The sequence below is a fragment of the Manis pentadactyla genome, chromosome X, assembly GCF_030020395.1.
Source record: "Manis pentadactyla isolate mManPen7 chromosome X, mManPen7.hap1, whole genome shotgun sequence".
Lineage (NCBI taxonomy): Eukaryota > Metazoa > Chordata > Mammalia > Pholidota > Manidae > Manis > Manis pentadactyla.
In genome coordinates this window covers 125,243,228-125,262,995 of record NC_080038.1, presented here as the reverse complement: position 1 = coordinate 125,262,995, position 19,768 = coordinate 125,243,228, and the positions used below count along the sequence as shown (strand labels likewise).

At 37.1% G+C, this 19,768-nt stretch overlaps 1 protein-coding gene across 3 annotated transcripts in view; it reads right to left on the bottom strand.

The window, feature by feature from the left end:
- Window positions 1-301: 301 nt before the first annotated feature.
- The window catches only part of LAMP2 (lysosomal associated membrane protein 2), a 40,501-nt gene continuing 21,034 nt past the window's right edge, over window positions 302-19,768 (bottom strand). Inside the window, exons 7-9 of one of the 3 annotated variants that reach the window (XM_036880796.2) lie at window positions 15,149-15,212; window positions 14,587-14,751; window positions 302-2,639 (exon numbers count right to left, since the gene is read on the bottom strand). In XM_036880796.2, the coding sequence (XP_036736691.2) occupies window positions 2,497-2,639; window positions 14,587-14,751; window positions 15,149-15,212 (372 nt within the window). In that variant the 3' untranslated portion in view covers window positions 302-2,496. Of the gene's footprint in view, window positions 2,640-4,929; window positions 5,439-9,758; window positions 12,347-14,586; window positions 14,752-15,148; window positions 15,213-19,768 lie in introns of those variants that run through there. The other 2 variants (XM_036880799.2, XM_036880798.2) reach the window with 2 other exon arrangements.

The window sequence follows — 19,768 nt, the reverse complement described above, 5'->3', positions numbered from 1 at the left end:
TTATTTCAATGTTTTCTTGGAATTTTTGTGACCAAATAGACCCCCATATTTGAAGTGTCTGTACTAAAGGTTCTAATGCCTTCTTTGTGACGGCACTTAATTTGCAGACCTATGAGATTATATGATTCTTATTGACAATTTAAGAGACTAGAATTTGAGGAACTTGGATTATACAAATCAATCCAAGCTCTTAAGGCTGAACACATGGAATAAAAATGAAGTTATCCAATATGGATTGTATGATCTTTATTATTTTTTAATTCCTTGACCTAAAAATCACATATATCAGATCAAACAGTAGTAATACATTATGCTTTATTAATTAGTTCACTAAATGTATATCCAAACTTTAGGTAGCAGCAAGCATCAGTTCTTCCAAAGAGCTTAAGTGAAAAACAATTCTTTATATTCATGAGTTCAAAGTCCTACTGTGTGATCCACTGTTGTACTGACATAAAAATGAACTCACTGAGCAAAGCAATTGATTTTGGAGCAGCTTTTAACACTGTTAATATTTTGTATTTTAATCTTAATTTTCAAAGAATTGAGCACATGTTTGCTAATTATCTAAGATAAAGCCATGACGCCTAATGAAGAATAAGGACACTAGTCTCCTATTCAAAAGGCAGAAATTTTTAAAGAACCCATAATTTTGAATATATCTGAATTTCTAATTTATATACTTAGCAAGATCACAAGCTGATCTAAATAAACTGGCCTTCAGATAATCATCTCAAAATTATTTACTGAAGTGAAACCATTGTTCTTTATGGTACCGTTTTTGACCGAATAACAAATAAGCAATTTTTTTCACAGAACATTTTAAAAGAAAACATTTTTTGTCTGCTTAGCAAATAGCAGAGAAGCTGGAACCTGCAAGTCAGAGCTACTCAGTTCTAAGACAGATATAATCAAACAATCTGACTTTCTACTCGAGTTTGGAATATATGCTTTTGAGATGAACATACAGATAAGATAGCAAAGAAAGATGTTGATGAACTTTCTTTTTTTTTAAACAACACTTTCTAGTTCCAGTTATTGGCAGAGTTCTGGCTTCAGTTAATGACAGCAATATAGTAGTGAGCATCTGTATTGTGCTGAGAGGTAGATTGGAATTTAATCCTTGGATTTAATAACAAACCAACTTTATTTAAGCTTTAGGCTTAATTTTTTAATCCATGGAACATTTTCAAAGTGAAAGCAGATCTTTGGAAACTTTAATTTTTAGTTATATAGAGATAAAATAGCTTGATAAAACAAATATCTGCCTTATGCTAATAGCATGTGTGCAAAGCAGCCACTTGGGCCCTAGAGAAATAACAACACTGCACTGCCAAATTAAAGAGCATTTCAACAACCTAGCCAATCAAGCAGACACTGGGATGTGCAATGCCCAGTACCTTTCTCCAGAAGCCATAGCTATAAGAGATCCCTATAGGGATGTAAGTCAAGATTAACACATTTACAGAATAATCCCAGTACAAGTTTGGCTACACAGCAGTCTGACTGATGTCACTTCAGGGCTCACTAGCCCTGAGAGTTAGCACTTGGTGCTGTGAGAAAAGAGAAATCAATATATTAAAAATACCAATTAGAATGTATTCATATAGGGGATGGTAGAGTGCAGGAGGCACACAAAGTATAAAAGATTTTTTTTTTTAGTGAAGGATGAATTAACTTTCTGAACAAGTTAAGGCTCTAAGGAAAAAAAGATTCTAAATCATAACCCTACAAAGACCATAATCCATCCTATTTCAATACCTTTTAAATCTTATCTTTTAAAAAAGCTGAAGATCATACTTATCCTTCAGCATAAATGTCAAGTCTGAGATAATAAATATATTCCAAACTCCAGAAGGCAAAATAAAAGACATCCTTATTAAAATATTGTAGCCATTCACTAATAATGAAGAAAACAGCCAGACTTCTGCTACTGAACATACTATCTCAAAGCCATTTGTTTCTTTTTTTAAAAAAAAAAACAGAGAAACACTAAACAGATTTAAATAACCCTGATTAGAGGGTGGGAAAAGGAAGTCTTATTATGAACCAAATTTTATGTTTGTCACCAATGAAAATGAATTCATTATGTTCTTGAATTTATTTCCAGAAGCGAGTGAAATTCTCTGACAGCTTTGATTTTGTAAATAACATCAAACAAAATAGCAGAAAACAAGTAATTGCAACATATAAAATTATACTTCCATAGAAATGCTTTTATAATTGGATCCAGAGGCTTAAAATCATTATTTACTAAAAAAAATATTCTAAGCCACAATTTTTCTTTCAGTTAAACTTTAACAGAGGAAGAAAAAAAAGAAATTGGTCCTAATACATCTCTTCTTAAATAATGCTACTCATGCCCAAGTTAGCAAGCAATTCACTGAGGTTGGTCTGAGTTATCTTAAACAATCGACTGCACAGTATTCCCTGGCTTTTAGCCAGTGGAAATGGAACCTCTGATGGCAGAAAACAAAAAACACTAGATTAAACTGATTATACAGACTGATAACCAGTACGACTTTTCCTTCTTCCAATCATATAAGAGATAAAGACAACAATTATAAGGAAGCCCAAGGCCACACCCACTGCAACAGGAATAAGAAAGTTGAGATCAGAGTCAGCAGAACATTCTTCAGCTGTTAAAAAAGAACAGACAGAGAGCAAGGAAAGGAAATTAGTAAGGAATGCAATTAAGCAGAAATGAGCAAACAAGAAACAAGCATTTTGATAGTCTACATAGGTTAGTCTTTTACAGCATTACCCCGGTTTTCTTATTATTTCTATATCCACCCAATATTTCTAAGCAACTGATCCTCCTGTATCTCTCATTATCATTTCATCTCAATTCAAACCTAATTCCTCAGTACAAAAAGCAGAAGTTAAGGGAAGAACGCGAAAAGGTCCCAAACACAGAATTGTGCTTGCCTAATATGGGAAGATTTTATGTTTAATTGTCTAAGGGTACAGGGGAAAAGAACTGTCATCTACACTTAAAACCAGTGCCTGCGTAATTTCCCCACTCCCTTTCTCCTTCGCTAAAACTATCATTAACATATAAATAGGAATTCTGTATGAGTAATAAAATATAAGCTAAAAAGGACTTAGGATCAAGAAAATGCATTATAATTTTTTTCACACAGGTATTAGGGAGCTATTAAATTATACATAATTATTTTTAGCTGGGCAGTGGTCTGGAAGAGTAATAGCAGAATCCAAAACACTGTAATCCATTCCATTGAACCCCCAGGAAGCAGTGTGTGCAAGTAGATTTTGAGTTCTGAATTCAGAAAGAACCAAGTTTCAATCTTGACTCCTTCAATTACTAGCAAAAGGACCTTGGTCAAGTTATTTTAACTGAGCCTCACTTTCCTCATCTGTAAAAGGAAGGGAGATAATAATACCTATATTATAAGGTATTTGAAGACTGAATACAATTATATTTCTAAAGCAGCTGATACACATAAGGTGGTCAAGTGTGGACCATTCTTTTCCCTTCTTTTCTCCTCCCATGTATGTGATCCCATTCAAGGAGGTTTAGGTTTTGAAGGAGCAGAGATCAAAATAGGAGTATTTCAGCACATTATTATTGAAAAAGCCAATATTCAGTACTTTAAAAAATACTTAAGCAAAGTTGGTATCATGTTATTTATTGAAAGTAGCACAGAAGCTTCAAGTGCCCCATTCTGATCTCATAAATTCAAGTTTAAACTAGTTTTACCAGTGAGTGACTAGATTTCACTGGGACAAGTTTACCAAAATGCTTATAGTGATTTTCTTGCCCACCAGATATGTAACCTCAATGATGACACCCTCTTTTCTGTAAAATTATGGACTTAGAGTAAATAATCTTTAAGGCCCTTTCCAGTATAAGTCTAATGCAATTAACAAAATGTGCTATTTGGTGTGACTTGTGATTAATAACTTGCATTTTTCTTCTAACTTCATCTTTTCCTCCTCTTGTGCTTTTGTCATTCATAAAGTTGCTCAGGTTCTGAGTACTTAATTTCAGTATGATGGTAGCCTTTGTTGAAAGGGTTTATTATATTTCACTGAAAGCCTTCAGAAACTGATAGCTGGGAACAGCGAGATACTATAATCAGTGAGTTACAGAAATTCTGAACAAGCCAATATACATGGAAAATGAATTAATAAAACAATCACTTCAATGTAGAAGTCTTCTTGAGCCTTCCCTACTGATTTAACTTCCTTCTGATTTGTCAACACATTCCATATCTGTGCTTCACTCATTAACAAGGCGTTTGCTTCAATATGGGCTGATTATCTAGCTCATGTTAATGCCAGCAGTTTCTCTACGCCCCATCTATGTTCTGCCCCACAGGGACTGTCCTGAAGAAGCAAGAGCCTAGTTGCTATGCTTCACTGACTCCCTTCTGAGGTTGCTGTTAGCTTACATTTCATAAGTACCAGTCTGATGACAACACTAAATAGATTTTAATGCTCTGGAGATTAACAAGATGAGGTAGAGAAACACAACACAATCTGTCCTAATTAGTTCATAGAATATTTCTATCTTTCAATGCTAATCAGGCACCCACAGAAGAGAAAAACACAAGGGAACAAAAAGGCAAGTGGTTAAATATGCTTGAATCTTTTCAGACTATGTTACTGAAAATGGAACATTTTTTTAAGAACTCTAACTCTGAAACCAGTGTAAGTTTGTTGTGAGCTCTTGGGTTGGTTTTTACCTAGGGGAAAATCACAAGCTTAAAATACAGACTTCATCCATATGTTTAACTCTAAGAAGTCAGCAGAAGTCACATAACCTAGAAAATGCTGGTGGACCTGAGGGCGTTCAACTGAAAACCAAATTTGAGCATATCTGTTGGGTATTTATGCCACATCAATATTTATTTAATGCAACATATGCAAAGGCCCTGTGATGAGTTTAAATCAGGAAGAACACTGGGCATGAAATAATATTTATTAATTCCATGAAGAGAACAGCTACATATTTTATTCTTCTAATGGTCACGTTCATAAGCTTAAGGCATCTTATGTTAGGATTAAAATTCGGCCAAGGCTTCTTAAGGCACACCTTAAAACACCGATGTTCTTTTAACAACTTTGTCTTCAGGACCAGTAAATATGTTCTTATTTTTAGGTGATCAAAGATAACAGTTTTTATTAATAAAGACTTATCTCAAAATGCTGGGATAGGTTTCAGAATTAAAATGTCAACATGTTAATCTTAAAGAGCAAAGTGTTTCAAAACTGAAATGCAAGAAAATCTTGTTATGTGCATGTATTTTTATATCATCAGTCAGACTGCAGGTTCTAAAATTGCTCATATCCAGCGTGATGGCGCTTGAGACCAATAAAGTAAGCCAGCAACAGTAGAATAAGTACTCCTGCCAAGGCTGCTCCCACCACTATGGGCACAAGGAAGCTGTGGTCATCTGCATGGCAGTCTTGAGCTAGATGTGGAGAAAGGACAACTGAGAACAACAATGACAAAATTTCAAATCTGTAAATTTTAAGTTAAAATGACAGCCCCTCCTAACACACATTTGCTTTTTACACCAAGGTAACAAGTCATTGGCATTATCAACAAATGCAGTTTCACGCAAGCAATTTTCAAATAACTCAATCACATGCTTTTCACTATCCCCAAATTGCAGTCATTTTGGATAAAAGATGTATTAAATGATCACATACTTCTCATATTTCTTAACAAGATAATGGCTAAATATAATCAGGCTTTTCTTCATGATCAGGCTGTAAGCTTTTGGAGGCAAACTGTTAGGATGTTGAAGACACACAGTGCCTAGAACACGGCAGATTGTGAAGTATTCACGAAATGACAAATGAATAGCTATACAAAGCAGACGTTTAAGAAACTCAATGCATAGCACTCTGGGGTCACTTAGTAGTGGGAAAGATGGCCCTGATGGTTTGTTTGTCTCAAGATATTCAGTCTAGTGTGAGAGACAGACATGAACTTAAGTGTTTATAATTTCAAATGTGCTTTGATAGGGACAGGCAACACAGTGTCAGGACGTGTTTCAGAGACACACTCAGCTGAACCTTGTTACACCATGAGTTTTTCAGTATGAGCAGGAATGAACCACGAAGGTAATGAGAGAGGGCACTCCAAGTGTAGGAAACAGCACAGATGAAAATATGGAAGATAAGAAAGCACGGTACTTCAGGGGAAATGCAGACTAGCATAGACAGAACAGGAAATCAAGAGGTACTCTTTGTGAGAAAAAGAGGCAGAAAGAGAGTGCTGGGGACAGTTCACAAGGGCCTTGTGTGCTCTAGGGAGTTTGGCCTTATACTGAAAGTCAAAAAAAACAAGTGCAGTAGGACTTGAAGGAGAATATTTGTTTCAGAAGTTATGGCAGACGGAAGACTGGAAGTACTAAGTTAGGAAGCACCTGTATTGCTAGAGGGCAGATGACCAACATGGCCCTGAACTGGGTTAACAAAGTGCAGATCCGATGGATGGACGAGGTCCAACTAGTAAGCAGAACTGACCAAACAGGTATCAGATATGGGGTTGCAGGAGACAACAGAATGGCTTCGAATTCCATGCTTGAGTGATTACGTAGATGCCGGCACCATTCATGGTAGGGCATATGGGAGGAATATATGAATTCCAGTTTTATTTAGTTATTTGTGTGTGTGTGTTGGTTTTAATTTTCACTTGCCTTATTTTTGTGTGGGGGGGAGGGGCTATGTGGAAGAGGGAGACATCTGGTTTTGGGTTTTCTGGGTTTAAGATGAATGTGTCCCAACCAAGTGGTTGATGAACCTGGGTGACAGTTAAAACCTGGGACAAAGCTATTTCCCAGCAAGGGCAAAGACAACAAAAAGAGGACCAGAGACAAAACCCTTGAGAACACCAATATTTTGAGGCATAAAGCTGGAAGAAAAAGAAGTAGAAAAGGCAGACAGAAAATGCCACAGAAGCCAAGGAAGAACATTTCAAAAGCATGGGAGGACGGTGTGAAAGAGTAGAGAAGCCTGAGAAATGTCTATTGTATCTAGCAGTATAGCGGGTGAAGGCCATGCATCCAACTGCTGCAGGTTTAGAAGCAAACGGGAAGCGATCGGTTAGACGAAGAACCTGGGACAGGGAACATAACAATACCTGTTTCAAGAAATGTATAAGGGAGGACAATAGGGAGTTAGTTAGAAGGGGGACATGGGTCAACAGAGCGTTATCTTCAGGGTGGAAGAGACTTAAATATGTTTACAGGGTGAAGGAAACAACAATTAGCAATTGACAGATTGAAGACACAAAATGGTACAGGGTCTCCTAGGAGACAGCAGAAATGGGATTCCAGAAGCCCTGACAAGGAAAAGACCTACTGAGACCACAGGAGGAAGAAAGGTGTAGATGAAGGTTAACATTTGCAGAGAGGGAAGAAGGCTGGGATGTTGATCCACCACTTCTTTTTCCCATTTCCTTTCCTCTTACTGCCCTAGTTCTCTTCCTAACTTGCAGTCTACCGGGGATTGATAGATCAGGTAATCAAGCTTATTAGAATTGTGTCAAAAATATGAAGAGGCTGCAAGGCAATTCTGTTTGTTCCTCCATTTAACAAATGTGCCAGGCTTTTGCTAGCCTCTGGGGCAATAACTGAGAACAAGATGCAATCCTGGAGTTTATGGACTTTATGACATCGACTTTTGTTGCCTATTTAACCACGTCTTTTACTTGTTTCTTGTTCTGTTAAAAATCCAGATAGCTGAAGTTGCCAGATGTAGTTTGTGAATACATGGTGTTAACAGCACTCAGCTCCTCCCCTTCAATTTCCCAAATTATGACCCAGCATATAACTATTAGGTGACATGTACCGTGAAGTATTGTGCCTTGGCTTTAATATAACTTGGTTTTTAAAAAATTCATTAGATTAATTTCTTATTCTGGCAATGGATTCATGGCCCTCTCTTTCCCAAATTGGGTATTTGACCTAGTACTGAAATGACTTTCATAAATACTGCCAATAAGGCTTTCATGTGAGACAAATATTCCCAGAGTAGATCAAAAAGGCAATTCCACTAATACAAAGATTTTTCTAGATGCTATCACTTAGTTAAAATGCTCTCAATTAATATGTGAACTATTAATTTATAATAACTATTAATTCTATGAATTCAACCTTTAAAAATTTTTTAGGTAATGGTAAGAAATTTTAGAAAACAGTAATTTTACTAAGATCACATCCTGAAGAAAAGAAAATGTCATTCTATAAATCATTTTGAATTTACCTGCCTAATGTATACTTTAGACCATATTGAAAGTATTTCCAGGGAAAGAAAAAGTGTGTTTGTAGAAGAGTTTAATAGTCAGAGAAGCAGTGAATATTTTTAGAGATGTTTCATGACCACTAAAATTTTAATGAAAAGTTTCATGTAGATTAAAAATACTGTTAATGTTCAATTTTCTGTTCAGAAATTTTTCAAATACAATTTTTGGTGAAATGGAAAGCTAAGACACACATTTGTAACAAAACATAAAACAAATTCCTCTGAAAAGCTCAATGTGTCAAAATTTCTCTTTGGAAGAATCAGTGTTAAGAATCACATTCTTGTGTGGTATCTATTATATACCTTTTAGATCTACAGTCAAATTGTTTGAAGTATATCACATGAATATAAAAAGATACTTGAAGCTACTCATTACCACCCAAAAACATGTCCATACTAGTTTCAAAAACAAGATATGGTAATTACTGATGCAGAAAAATTAGCTACTAGGGTAAAAGATAAAGAGATGGGTGGGAAAGAGATGAGCCCATGACAATTTAACATATCTAAATAGAGATGAAAAATATCTGAGTCTTAAAAGAATTCCTCTTGAAAGTGCAAGGAATTTTACATGGTGCATTTTATACTGTAGGTAAACTATGTTTTTGATACATAACAAGTAGCTTATCAGATTCCTTCTAAAAATACTCAAATCCTCATTGAAATGGAAACTATTCCTCAAAGAAGTAAGAGTAATAGGATTTTAAAGCCCTCAGCCCCCAGATGAAGAAACTGAAACCCTAGAAGTTAAGCAGCTTGGCCAAAGTCACATGGTAGCTATTAGCAGAGTTGGGAGTGATTCACAGTCACATGGCAAATTGGGTAACCCACAGGGAAGTTTCTACCCAGGTTCTAAGTTTTTTTGTGTGATATACTAAAGTGACTGGGAAGCTATCTAAAAACTGGAAGGTTCAAGTATTTTACAATGATATTAAAGAGCGACACAATCCTATTTTGGTTCAGATCAACAGCTCAGTTTATATGGCAATGTATAGCTGCTATATATAAATATTGGCCGTAATTTAGGAGTTGAGAAGCATGTACAAAGAGATAGTCTGAAGGTTTTACTATGAAATAAATATTCTAGATCACTGGTTCTCTAACTGGCTACACACCAGGCTCAGGTGAGGTGCTTAAAAATATACACATACATGTGTACATACACACACACACACACACACACACACACATACATACACACACACACAGCCTCATCCCAGACCTGCTAAGTTAAATCCTCTAGGAATGGAGCCTGGAATCTGAATTTTTGTAATAAGCTTCCCAGATGATTCTTACTCTGTAGCCAGTCCAGCATCTGTAGAAATCTATGTATGGGACCATGCTTCCAGATATTAGTGGAACATTTTGGAAATAATTTACTTCCAAGCATTTCTGAAGTTTTCCCTTTTGGAAGAAATTGCCATTAATGTAGTATACAAATCTTGACTTTAACCAATGGGAAAAAAAATGTGAGCAAATTTCCTTAAGAAATAAAAGAATCTTTATTGTTTGTTTTAGGAGCAGTATGTTGAGCAAACGGACAGGCAAATATCTAAAGAGAAATACCATACATCAGCTAATGGTTTAAACATTTGAGAAAATATATGAACGTATTTACATGGACCAGTTTTTTATATAAATGCTAAAACATGAAAAACACCTAGAACCAAATAGTGTTAGACCATCAAGGTATATACCCAGTAAAACAAAGAAAACTACAAAAGGTACAAAGAACATATGGCTACAGTGTAAATAATAATATATAAACTGGCCCATGTAAAATACAAAAATATTCAATGAAGTCAGATTTTCCATAAAACAGTGCTAATTTAGAGGTATTTTAATATAAATCAGGTATATAATCTAAATGTAGAAACTTTTAGAAATATTAACAGTGTTAAGCCAGTGCCACCCATTTGTGCTTATTTTTTTAAAAAAGCTGCTTTGTTTTGACTAATGAAAAACATCTAAAGCCTATATATTCTTATAAGCATTATTCATTCTTATAAGGTTAACAATCTTAAACTAAAACAGTATTTAAGTAAAAAATAATTTTTAAAACTCAAGATTTATAATCTTTAAAAAGTGCCTTAAGCTGGCAATGCAGTTCAATGTAGCTTCAAGAGCGGGGCTAGTCAGGAATCTGATTCTGAGCCAGGAAGATTTTCAGGCTACTCTAAACAGACAGTAAATGTGAGTGGGAGAAAAAGTATTCATCACTCCAGTACAACTCAAAAGATAGTTATAGACATACACATACTAACATGCATTGCTTCTGTGTGTGTGTGAGAGCGAGCGAGCAAGTGTATGTTTATATCTAGACTACCAAATTCAACATCAATACTATCTTGGAACCCAGTTATCTCATTTTCTAGTGAATTGCGGTGAGGGGAACATAATAATCTACCCACCCACCCCCAAAAAACACAAGAGCCTTCCACATATGGCCGCATATTAACAATTTTTTAGTATTTCCTCTGCCATTCCAATACAAAAAGAAATCTCCTGGAAGCAGCAAGAAATGCTTGATACGTTAACTATCCAGCTGAAAAGTTTTGCTTTCTCATATAAACATTAGATGGTGCACGGTGAATGGATAATTGGTGCATCTGCCCAGAGCACAAAACTGAACACAAAGTACATGAATTAATAATGACTCTACCATAATGAACAATAATAATGTAAGTTTTGATTAGCACAGAACCATTTAAATGTGAAAGCCAAATTAGTAAATATTGTAGCAATGGATGCAAGCTAGAAACAAGGAACAACTTTTTAATGGACAAAGAGAGGACCAAGATCTTTGGGTTAGGTGCAAGTTCCTTTGTAAGTGTAAGCTCCCTTTTATATCTAGGTTCTAGTTCATATTGGCATTTCTTCTTTAAGAAAAAGAAAGGAAAAGGAAAGGGAAAGAGAAAGGGAAAAGGAAAGGGAAAGGGAAAAAAGAAAGAAAAGAAAAGAAGAAAGGAAAAAAGAGGAGAGGAGAGGAGGGGAGGGGAGGGGAGGGGAGGAGAGCGGAGGGAAGGAGAGGAGAGGAGAGGAGAGGAGAGGAAAGGAAAGAAAAGAAAAGAGATATTACCACCAAGGACACTGGAAGGCTAAAGAAAAACCTACATTTAATGGTAGCACTGCATGTACAGGCCAATTTACAGGTACAAAGGACTAATGTCCCAAATTGGCATTGCCTTGCAATTACCTCTCAAGTGCCTAGTAAATGGACAGAAGCGCCCAGTTGGAATAGTCTTGCATCTTGCAATTTAAAACATTGAAAATCCAGGGGTTTTTTTCCCCAAAGGATTAAACAGTAAAATTAATACCTATTCTAACATTTAAAAAGCTTTTCTATCTTCTGTCAATACAGCCACATTAAATACAAGTATATTCAAAAGGCATTAGGAAAGCATTCATTGCTAAGAACATAGTAATCCTAGCCCCTGTTCAAATCTACTGACATATCCTCTCGTAGGTCAAACATGCAGCAATGCCAGAGTAGCTAAGTTAGCCTGCAAACAAAATCACAAAAAATGCAAAAAGAGCAAGTACAAATCCACTGCTGTCTCAATTTAACTACATGCAGGAAAAAATCTTTTTAAAAACTGTTTTTCCTAAACTGCAAAAGTCAGTATATCTCAAGTGAAAACACAAATTCTAATTCAATACAATAAAATAGAACAAATAATCCAGTGATTTTGCATGTGCCTTTTGCTGTAGAAATAACAGCTTTAAATTCTTTGATTGGGGACACCAAAATCATGTGATCAATTTGTAGTTTGTTGTTTTGGAGGTGTTTCTATTTAAGTTGAAATCCACCATACCAGCCATAAGATCAGAACTACAACTAAATATACCTTAAATTGAACAGTATAGCATGTTGGAACTTGTACTTGCTTTATTATTTTATAACAGAGATCACATGTGGATTAGTGTTACAGAGTCTGATATCCAGCATAACTTTTTCTTCTGCCAATTAGGTAAGCAATCACTATTACAATAATCAAGCCTGAAAGACCAGCACCAACTATAATTGGTATTAGAATGGTGTCATCATCCAGCGAACACTCCTGGGCTGTAGGTGAGAAAAAGTGTGTAACAAATAATGAGTATAATCAAAAAAGAATGTCCAAAAGTAAAAGATGTTGACTCAAAATCAGAACTGCTCTTACAAGATCAACTCTAAGTAAAATTAAGACAGGCATACTTTAATGATAAAGCTACAGAGTATTATGGTGTTCTAGAATTAAAATCCTAAAACTTATTTGTCATTTTGTGTGTATATCTGTATATATAGTCACTCATATACATGAATACATATACAGTATACTTATTTATATATATATGAGTAAACACATACACGTATGTGTATATACCAAGTCCTCTCCAAAATGGAGAGTATTTATCAGAAATGAAGAGAACTAATCAGGAAGGTTTAATCATGGAGCTTAGAACAGCCAGGCTGGCTCCAGAATCTTTTAGAACACAGATTGGCAAACTACAGCCCATGGGGCCAAATCTAGCCTAAGAGCTAAAAATGTTTTTCACACATTTTTAAATGGTTAAAAAAAAACAGAAGAAGAGTATCTTGTGACACATGAGAATTAATAATATGCAACTCAAATTTCAGCATCCATAAATAAAGTTTTATTGGAACATGGCCATACTCATTTGTTTACTGCCTATGGTTGTTTTGTGCTACAACAGCAGAGTTGAATAGTTGTGACAGAGACCATATGGCCTCCAAACCTAAAACACTTACTGTCTGGGCCTTTTACAGAAAACGTTTGCAAATCCATGACTTAAAGAGCATATGAGTTTAGTGCCTACAAAAGTCAAGAAACTGGGACCTCTTACTAATTTGAGTGTGTTTACTACATTTTTCAATCTGGTGAGGTAGGGCTGGCAACCCTCAGGAGCTATTTTTGCTATTTCTAGAGAGTAGTATGATCCAGTAAAATTCAATCAACACTCTTTTATCTTACTACAAGTCTACTTCCTCCTCCCATACAGTTGACTATTACCACTGTGTTGTATTTATATAGGAACCCACAGTCAAAAACCTAGCTGCACAAATAGAGTATGCATTCATTATCAGTATTAAATGTTGTATGCTCCTTTGTGTACCATTTTTAATTCTATGTGCATAAAGACCAAAGTTTCAAATTAGAGAAAGATCTCTATTACAGCTGACTAGATACAGGCTTGAGCTGATACTACACTGCAAATGATTTTAAATTCTAAAACACAAATGTGGACCTGAAACTAGGGTAACAACGTAGGGGAGCTAGATAAAGACTCAAAACTATTAAGGGATCAGAATAACCGAAGTACCTAAGCAAAACTGACAAAAGGGAAAATGAATTCTTGAGAGACTTTTTAAGTGTAATTAACCTCTCAAAGTCACAAGAATGGTAGGGTGAAGAGCCCAATTTATTTTGGCCTCACCAAATCAAGCTAGGTATTCAGCACTACCGCAGAAACAGCTGAATGGCTCACAAGATATTCACTTTTAAACACAGCTTCCACATTTCCTTCTAAACCATAGAATCATCACAAAGGATGTGGATGACTGGAATAGCTCTGCTCAGCAGAGCTGTGATTCATAAACCCCCAATTTTACAAAATCAGTTTAAAAGACAAGTCAATTAAGGAACTTTATGTACTTTTTTCTTCATGCAAATTTTAATCTTATAAGGCCAAATGCATCTTTCATATTTATATAAACACACTATAATGACCCCTTCACAAAGGTTTCACTAAAAAACCTGATAAATACCACCATTAGCCCTGAATAGATTTTCAAAAAGCCTTATTCACACTGGCACATGCTTTTAAAACTTCTCCAGATGATTTTGTCTGGCCAAAGCACAGGCCATGATTTTGAGGCTTTGCCTACCATAATATTTTGTCTTAACAAAATAAGACCAAACTGCTTTAATTCAGTTATGAAAATGTTTCCAGAGAGAAGATGGCCCCACGAAAGCAGACGCAAGATGCTCAAAACTGCTGTTCCCAAGTGCCAAAACCTGGGGGAAAATGTCTATACTTTAAGCAAAGCTCTTAAAGCTTCTATCAGTTTTCAGCTTTAAGAACTTGCTGCAAGTGGTTTTCACATCACAAAAAAATCTACTTTGAGCAAAATGATGAGCCAAATATAGTTACACAGCTTGCTCAAGGCTAGAACTCCACAACAGTCAAGAAGTGAATTTGTATTTCTCTATTTCAGTGCTTAAATTTCCATGACCTCAGGAAAAGCCACCTGTCAGTCAACATAAGAGCATAAATTATTAATAAAGCTTGCTTGATTCTTACCTGTAGAATACTTTCCTTCCATCACATTGAAAGGCTGAACCCTTAGATCAAAGGTATTTATCTGAAATCCTCCAGACACTGAAACAGTCTGCTCTTTGTTGCACATGTAAGAACTTCCCAGTGGGGCATCCCAGTAGGTAAGACTGTTATTTGAAATGCTGAAAACTTTAAACAAAAGAACATGTTAGTAAATTCTTATCCTACCAATGTTAAAAATGGGACAGTCCTCAGAATTCTTCAGTCAAGTATGGCAGGTTGGGGTACAGAGTCAACCCACAAAATGCAATTCTTAGAATCACTAGGTTTCCTATCTTTCCATAGGTGTTTCTACAGTCTAATCATCAGTCACATCCTTAAGTATTATCTGCCATACTTTAAAAACATAGGATAATATAAAAGGTAGAACATATAGTTCTAAGTTACTGTTTTAAGTTGTGGTGAAGGTACAATTGTCACATGGCATCTTCTGTTCCATTAGATAAGGCACTAGTTATGACATGACCATTATGGTTCCACTTCCTTCTTCCCACACTCTTTCCCCCAAGACCAGTGCTTTGCTTACCAGAGCCATTAACCAAATACATGCTGAAATTCACTTCCTTCAGGTAGAATCGGTTTTCATTTTTCTGTTTGAGAAAGAACTTCCAGTTAACCGACACATCACAGAGTTAATATCTACAGAGAAAAAGCAATCTAATAGTGTTACCCAGAAGAAAAAAACATGGATTAGACATATTAGGGCCAGTAGAACAAAGTGCAACCAAGTAAAGAGAACTCAAAATATGACAGGAACCCTGTTTCCTCTGCAGTTTGTTTCCAATCCTTGGACCAGAGGTATAATCAAGGGGTTCTTAGACACTTGACAATTTATTCTCTCCGTTTTATTCCTCCTGTCACTTGCTGAGCCCACACCTCCTCTAGCCTGAATCACGACAGCCTCTTAACCAGACTCCAGGCCTTTCAACCTCTCTAGCTCTGATCTTTCCTTTGCTGCAACTATTCTTCTGAAGCACTCATCTGATCAGCCAGTCATTCTAATGATTTCAGTGCTTAGTATGTTCAAGGTAACATATCTAAGTGTTCCACGGAGCTGGCAAAATGAAGCAGACTTGGATCCTGTCCTCAATGTGTTTGCAACCTGCCAGGGAAAATAAGATAAATACATAAATAAATAATCATTACAAAAAAGAAAGTGGTAAGTTATGAAACTTAAAAGGAGATAAATTACTTCCAACTAGAGGAGGAGCAAAAGTAATACAAGCTTTAGGGATAGGCCCTTTGAACTGGGTAGGATTCAATTAGGAAGCGAATTGAAAAGGGTATTTGACAAGGCAACAGTATTAAGTAGTCAGAAGATAAGCATAATCACAGGCATGCTAGCATTTGAGAACTTACCAAGTGCCAAGCACTGTTCTTAAAACTTTACACAAGGCTTCACTGAATTACAGCACCCCATTCTGGAATTGAACTATGGAGTAATTGAACTATGGGGTAATTGAACTATGGAGCTGTTAGGTAACTTCGCCCAAGGCTACATGGCTGGTAGGCAATGAGCTGGGATGTGAACCTAGAAGTCTGGCTGCAAAGCTTATGTACTGGTTACTGCTACAACTCTCCCATCTCACCAGATGTGCACAGGTAACATGCCCAGGGAAGCATGAGATTCATAAAAAGTTTAAGAGGGGGAGGAGCCAAGATGGCGGCGTGAGTAGGGCAGCAGAAATCTCCTGCCAAAACTATATAATTTTTGAAAATACAACAAATACAACTATTCCTAAAAGAGAGACCAGAGGATACAGTACAACAGTCAGGCTACATCTACACCTGCGAGAGCTGAGCAACTCACGAAGGGGGTAAGACACAAGCCGTGGCCCAGCAGAACCTGAGCGCACCCCCCACCCCAGCTCCTGGCAGGAGGAGAGGAATCAGAGCAGGGAGGGAGTGGGAGCCCAGGACTGCTAAATACCCAGCCCTAGTCATCCGCACCGGGAGCGCAGAAACACATCATGTGGGTACTGGATACTAGGGAAACAGAACAGTAAAACCTGCGAGCAGGTTCCCACAGCTGGCAACCCTGAGACAAAAGAAAAGTGAGCGCTTTTTGAAAGTCTTAAAGAGACAGGGGCCTCACCGCTGGATGGAGGCATCCCAGAACACTCAGCCCAGCAGCTGGGAATCCCAGAGAACTCCAGGTGCCCTAACCCTCGGGGAGGCAGTGTAGCTCTGAAGCTTCTCACTGCGATAAACAGCCTCCCATCCATTCCCCCTCTGGCGCAGCCCTGCCATAGCACGGGAGCAGCCTGAGAGTGGCCACATCCACAGCAACCACCCACAGCCTCCTCCACAGCCACTCGGGCCAGATTCAGAGGCCCCGCCGGCATGCAGCTGCCCGAGACAAGGTGCTAGAGGTCGCCATATTCACAGGAGAGCATACCCGGCTCACCTGCAACTCCCCACAGGGCTCTGGGCTGCCCTGCTGGTGGCCCCGCCCATGGCAGCTCAGGAAATAAAACTGGATGCTGCTCCCTGTGTGCGGGTAACCGGCAGAGGCAGTGAGGTGGGCAAGATGACCAGGAAGCAGGAAGACACTTTGTTCTCCAAGCTAACACACTTGCCAAATGCCCACGACTACCTCTATCACCATAAAAAGGCAGAAGAATTTGATCCAGTCAGGAATAACCCTGACAACCCCTGAGAGGGAGCATGGGGAGATAGATTTAAACAATCTTTCTGAAAAAGAATTCAAAATAAAGGTCATAACCATGCTGATGGACCTGCAGAAAAATAGGCAAGAGGTAAAGAATAAAGTTGGGAGGGAGAATACAGAAATAAAACAATCTCTGGAAGTACTTAAGAGCAGAATGGATGAGGTGCAAGAGGCTGTTAATGGAATAGAAACCAGAGAACAGGAACACAGAGAAGCTGAAGCAGAGAGAGACAAAAGGATCTCCAGGAATGAAAGAATACTAAGAGAACTGTGTGACCAATCCAAACAGAACAATATTCACATTATAGGACTATCAGAAGAAGAAGAGAGAGAAAAAGGGATAGACAGTGTATTTGAAGAAATAATTGCTGAAAACTTCCCCAAACTGGGGTAGGAAATAGTCTCTCAGACCATGGAAGCCCACAGATCTACCAACACAAGGGACCCAAGGAGGACAACACCAAGACACATAATAATTAAAATGGCAAAGATCAAAGACAAGGACAGAGTTTTAAAGGCAGCCAGATAGACAAAAAAGATCACCCACAAAGCAAAATCCATCAGGCTATCATCAGACTTCTCAACAGAAACCTTACAGGCCAGAAGAGAATGGCATGATATATTTAATGCAATGAAACACAAGGGCCTTGAACCAAGAATACTGTATCCAGCATGATTATCATTTAAATATGAAGGAGGGATTAAACAATTACCACACAAGCAAAAGTTGAGGGAATTTGTCTCCCACAAACCACCTCTACAGGGTATTTTAGAGTGGCTGCTCTAGATGGAAGTACTCCTAAGGCAAAATAGATGTCACCAGAGAAAATAAAATCACAGCAAAGAAAGCAGACCAATGAAACACTAACTAAAGGCAAAAAATAAAATCAACTACTCACAAAAGCAGTCAAAGGAAACACAAAATATCACGGATTAAAACACCTAACACATTAAGAATGGAGGAGGAGGAATAAGAAAGGAGAGAAATAAAGAATCATCAGACTTTGTTAACAACAGCTTAACAAGTGAGTTAAGTTAGACAGGTAGATAGTAAAGAAGCTACCCTTGAACCTTTGGTAACCACAAATCTAAAGCCTGTAATGGCAATAAGTACTTATCTTTCAATAATCACCCTAAATGTAAATGGACTGAATGCACCAATCAAAAGACACAGAGTAACAGAATGGATAAAAAAGCAAGACCCTCTATATGCTACTTACAAGAGACTCACCTCAAACCCAAAGACATACACAGCCTAAAAGTCAAGGGATGGAAAAAGATATTTCATGCAAACAATAGGGAGAAAAAAGCAGGTGTTGCAGTACTAGTATCAGACAAAATAGACTTCAAAACAAAGAAAGTAACAAGAGATAAAGAAAGACATTACATAATGATGAAGGGGTCAGTCCAACAAGAGGATATAACCATTATAAATATATATGCACCCAATACAGGAGCACCAACATATGTGAAACAAATACTAACAGAATTAAAGGAGGAAATAGAACACAATGCATTCATTCTAGGAGACTTCAACACATCACTCACTCCAAAGAACAGATCCACCAGACAGAAAATACGTGAGGACACAGAGGCACTGAACAATACACTAGAACAGATGGACCTAATAGACATCTACAGAACTCTACACCCAAAAGCAGCACGAAACACATTCTTCTCAAGTGCGCATGGAACATTTTCCAGAATACGCCACATAATAGGACACAAAAACAGCCTCAGTAAATTCAAAAAGACTGAAATTCTACCAACCAACTTCTCAGAACACAAAGGTATGAAACTAGAAATAAATTGTACAAAGAAAGCAAAAAGGCTCACAAACACATGGAGGCTTAACAACATGCTCCTAAATAATCAAGGGAACAATGACCAAATTAAAATACAGATCAAGCAATATATGGCAAAGCCCCAACTTCTGTGGGACGCAGCAAAAGCAGTTCTAAGAAGAAAGTATACATAGCAATCCAGGCCTATTTAAACAAGGAAGAACAATCCCAAATGTATAGTCTAAAGTCACAATTATTGAAATTGGTAAAAAAAGAAGAAATGAGGCCCAAAGTCAGCAGAAGGAGGGACATAATAAAGATCAGGGAAGAAATAAGTAAAATTGCGAAGAACAAAACAACAGAAAAAAATCAATGAAACCAAGAGCCGGTTCTTTGAGAAAATAAACAAAATAGATAAGCCTCTAGCCAGACATATTAAGAGAAAAAGAGAATCTACATACATCAACAGAATCAGAAATGAGAAAGGAAAAATCACGACGGACCCCACAGAAATACAAAGAATCATTAGACAATACTGTGAGAATCTATATGCTAACATGCTAGAAAACCTAGAAGAAATGGACAACTTCCTAGAAAAATACAACCTTCCAAGATTGACCAAGAAAGAAACAGAAAATCTAAACAGACCAATTACCAGCCTTGAAATTGAAGCAGTAATCAAAAAACTACC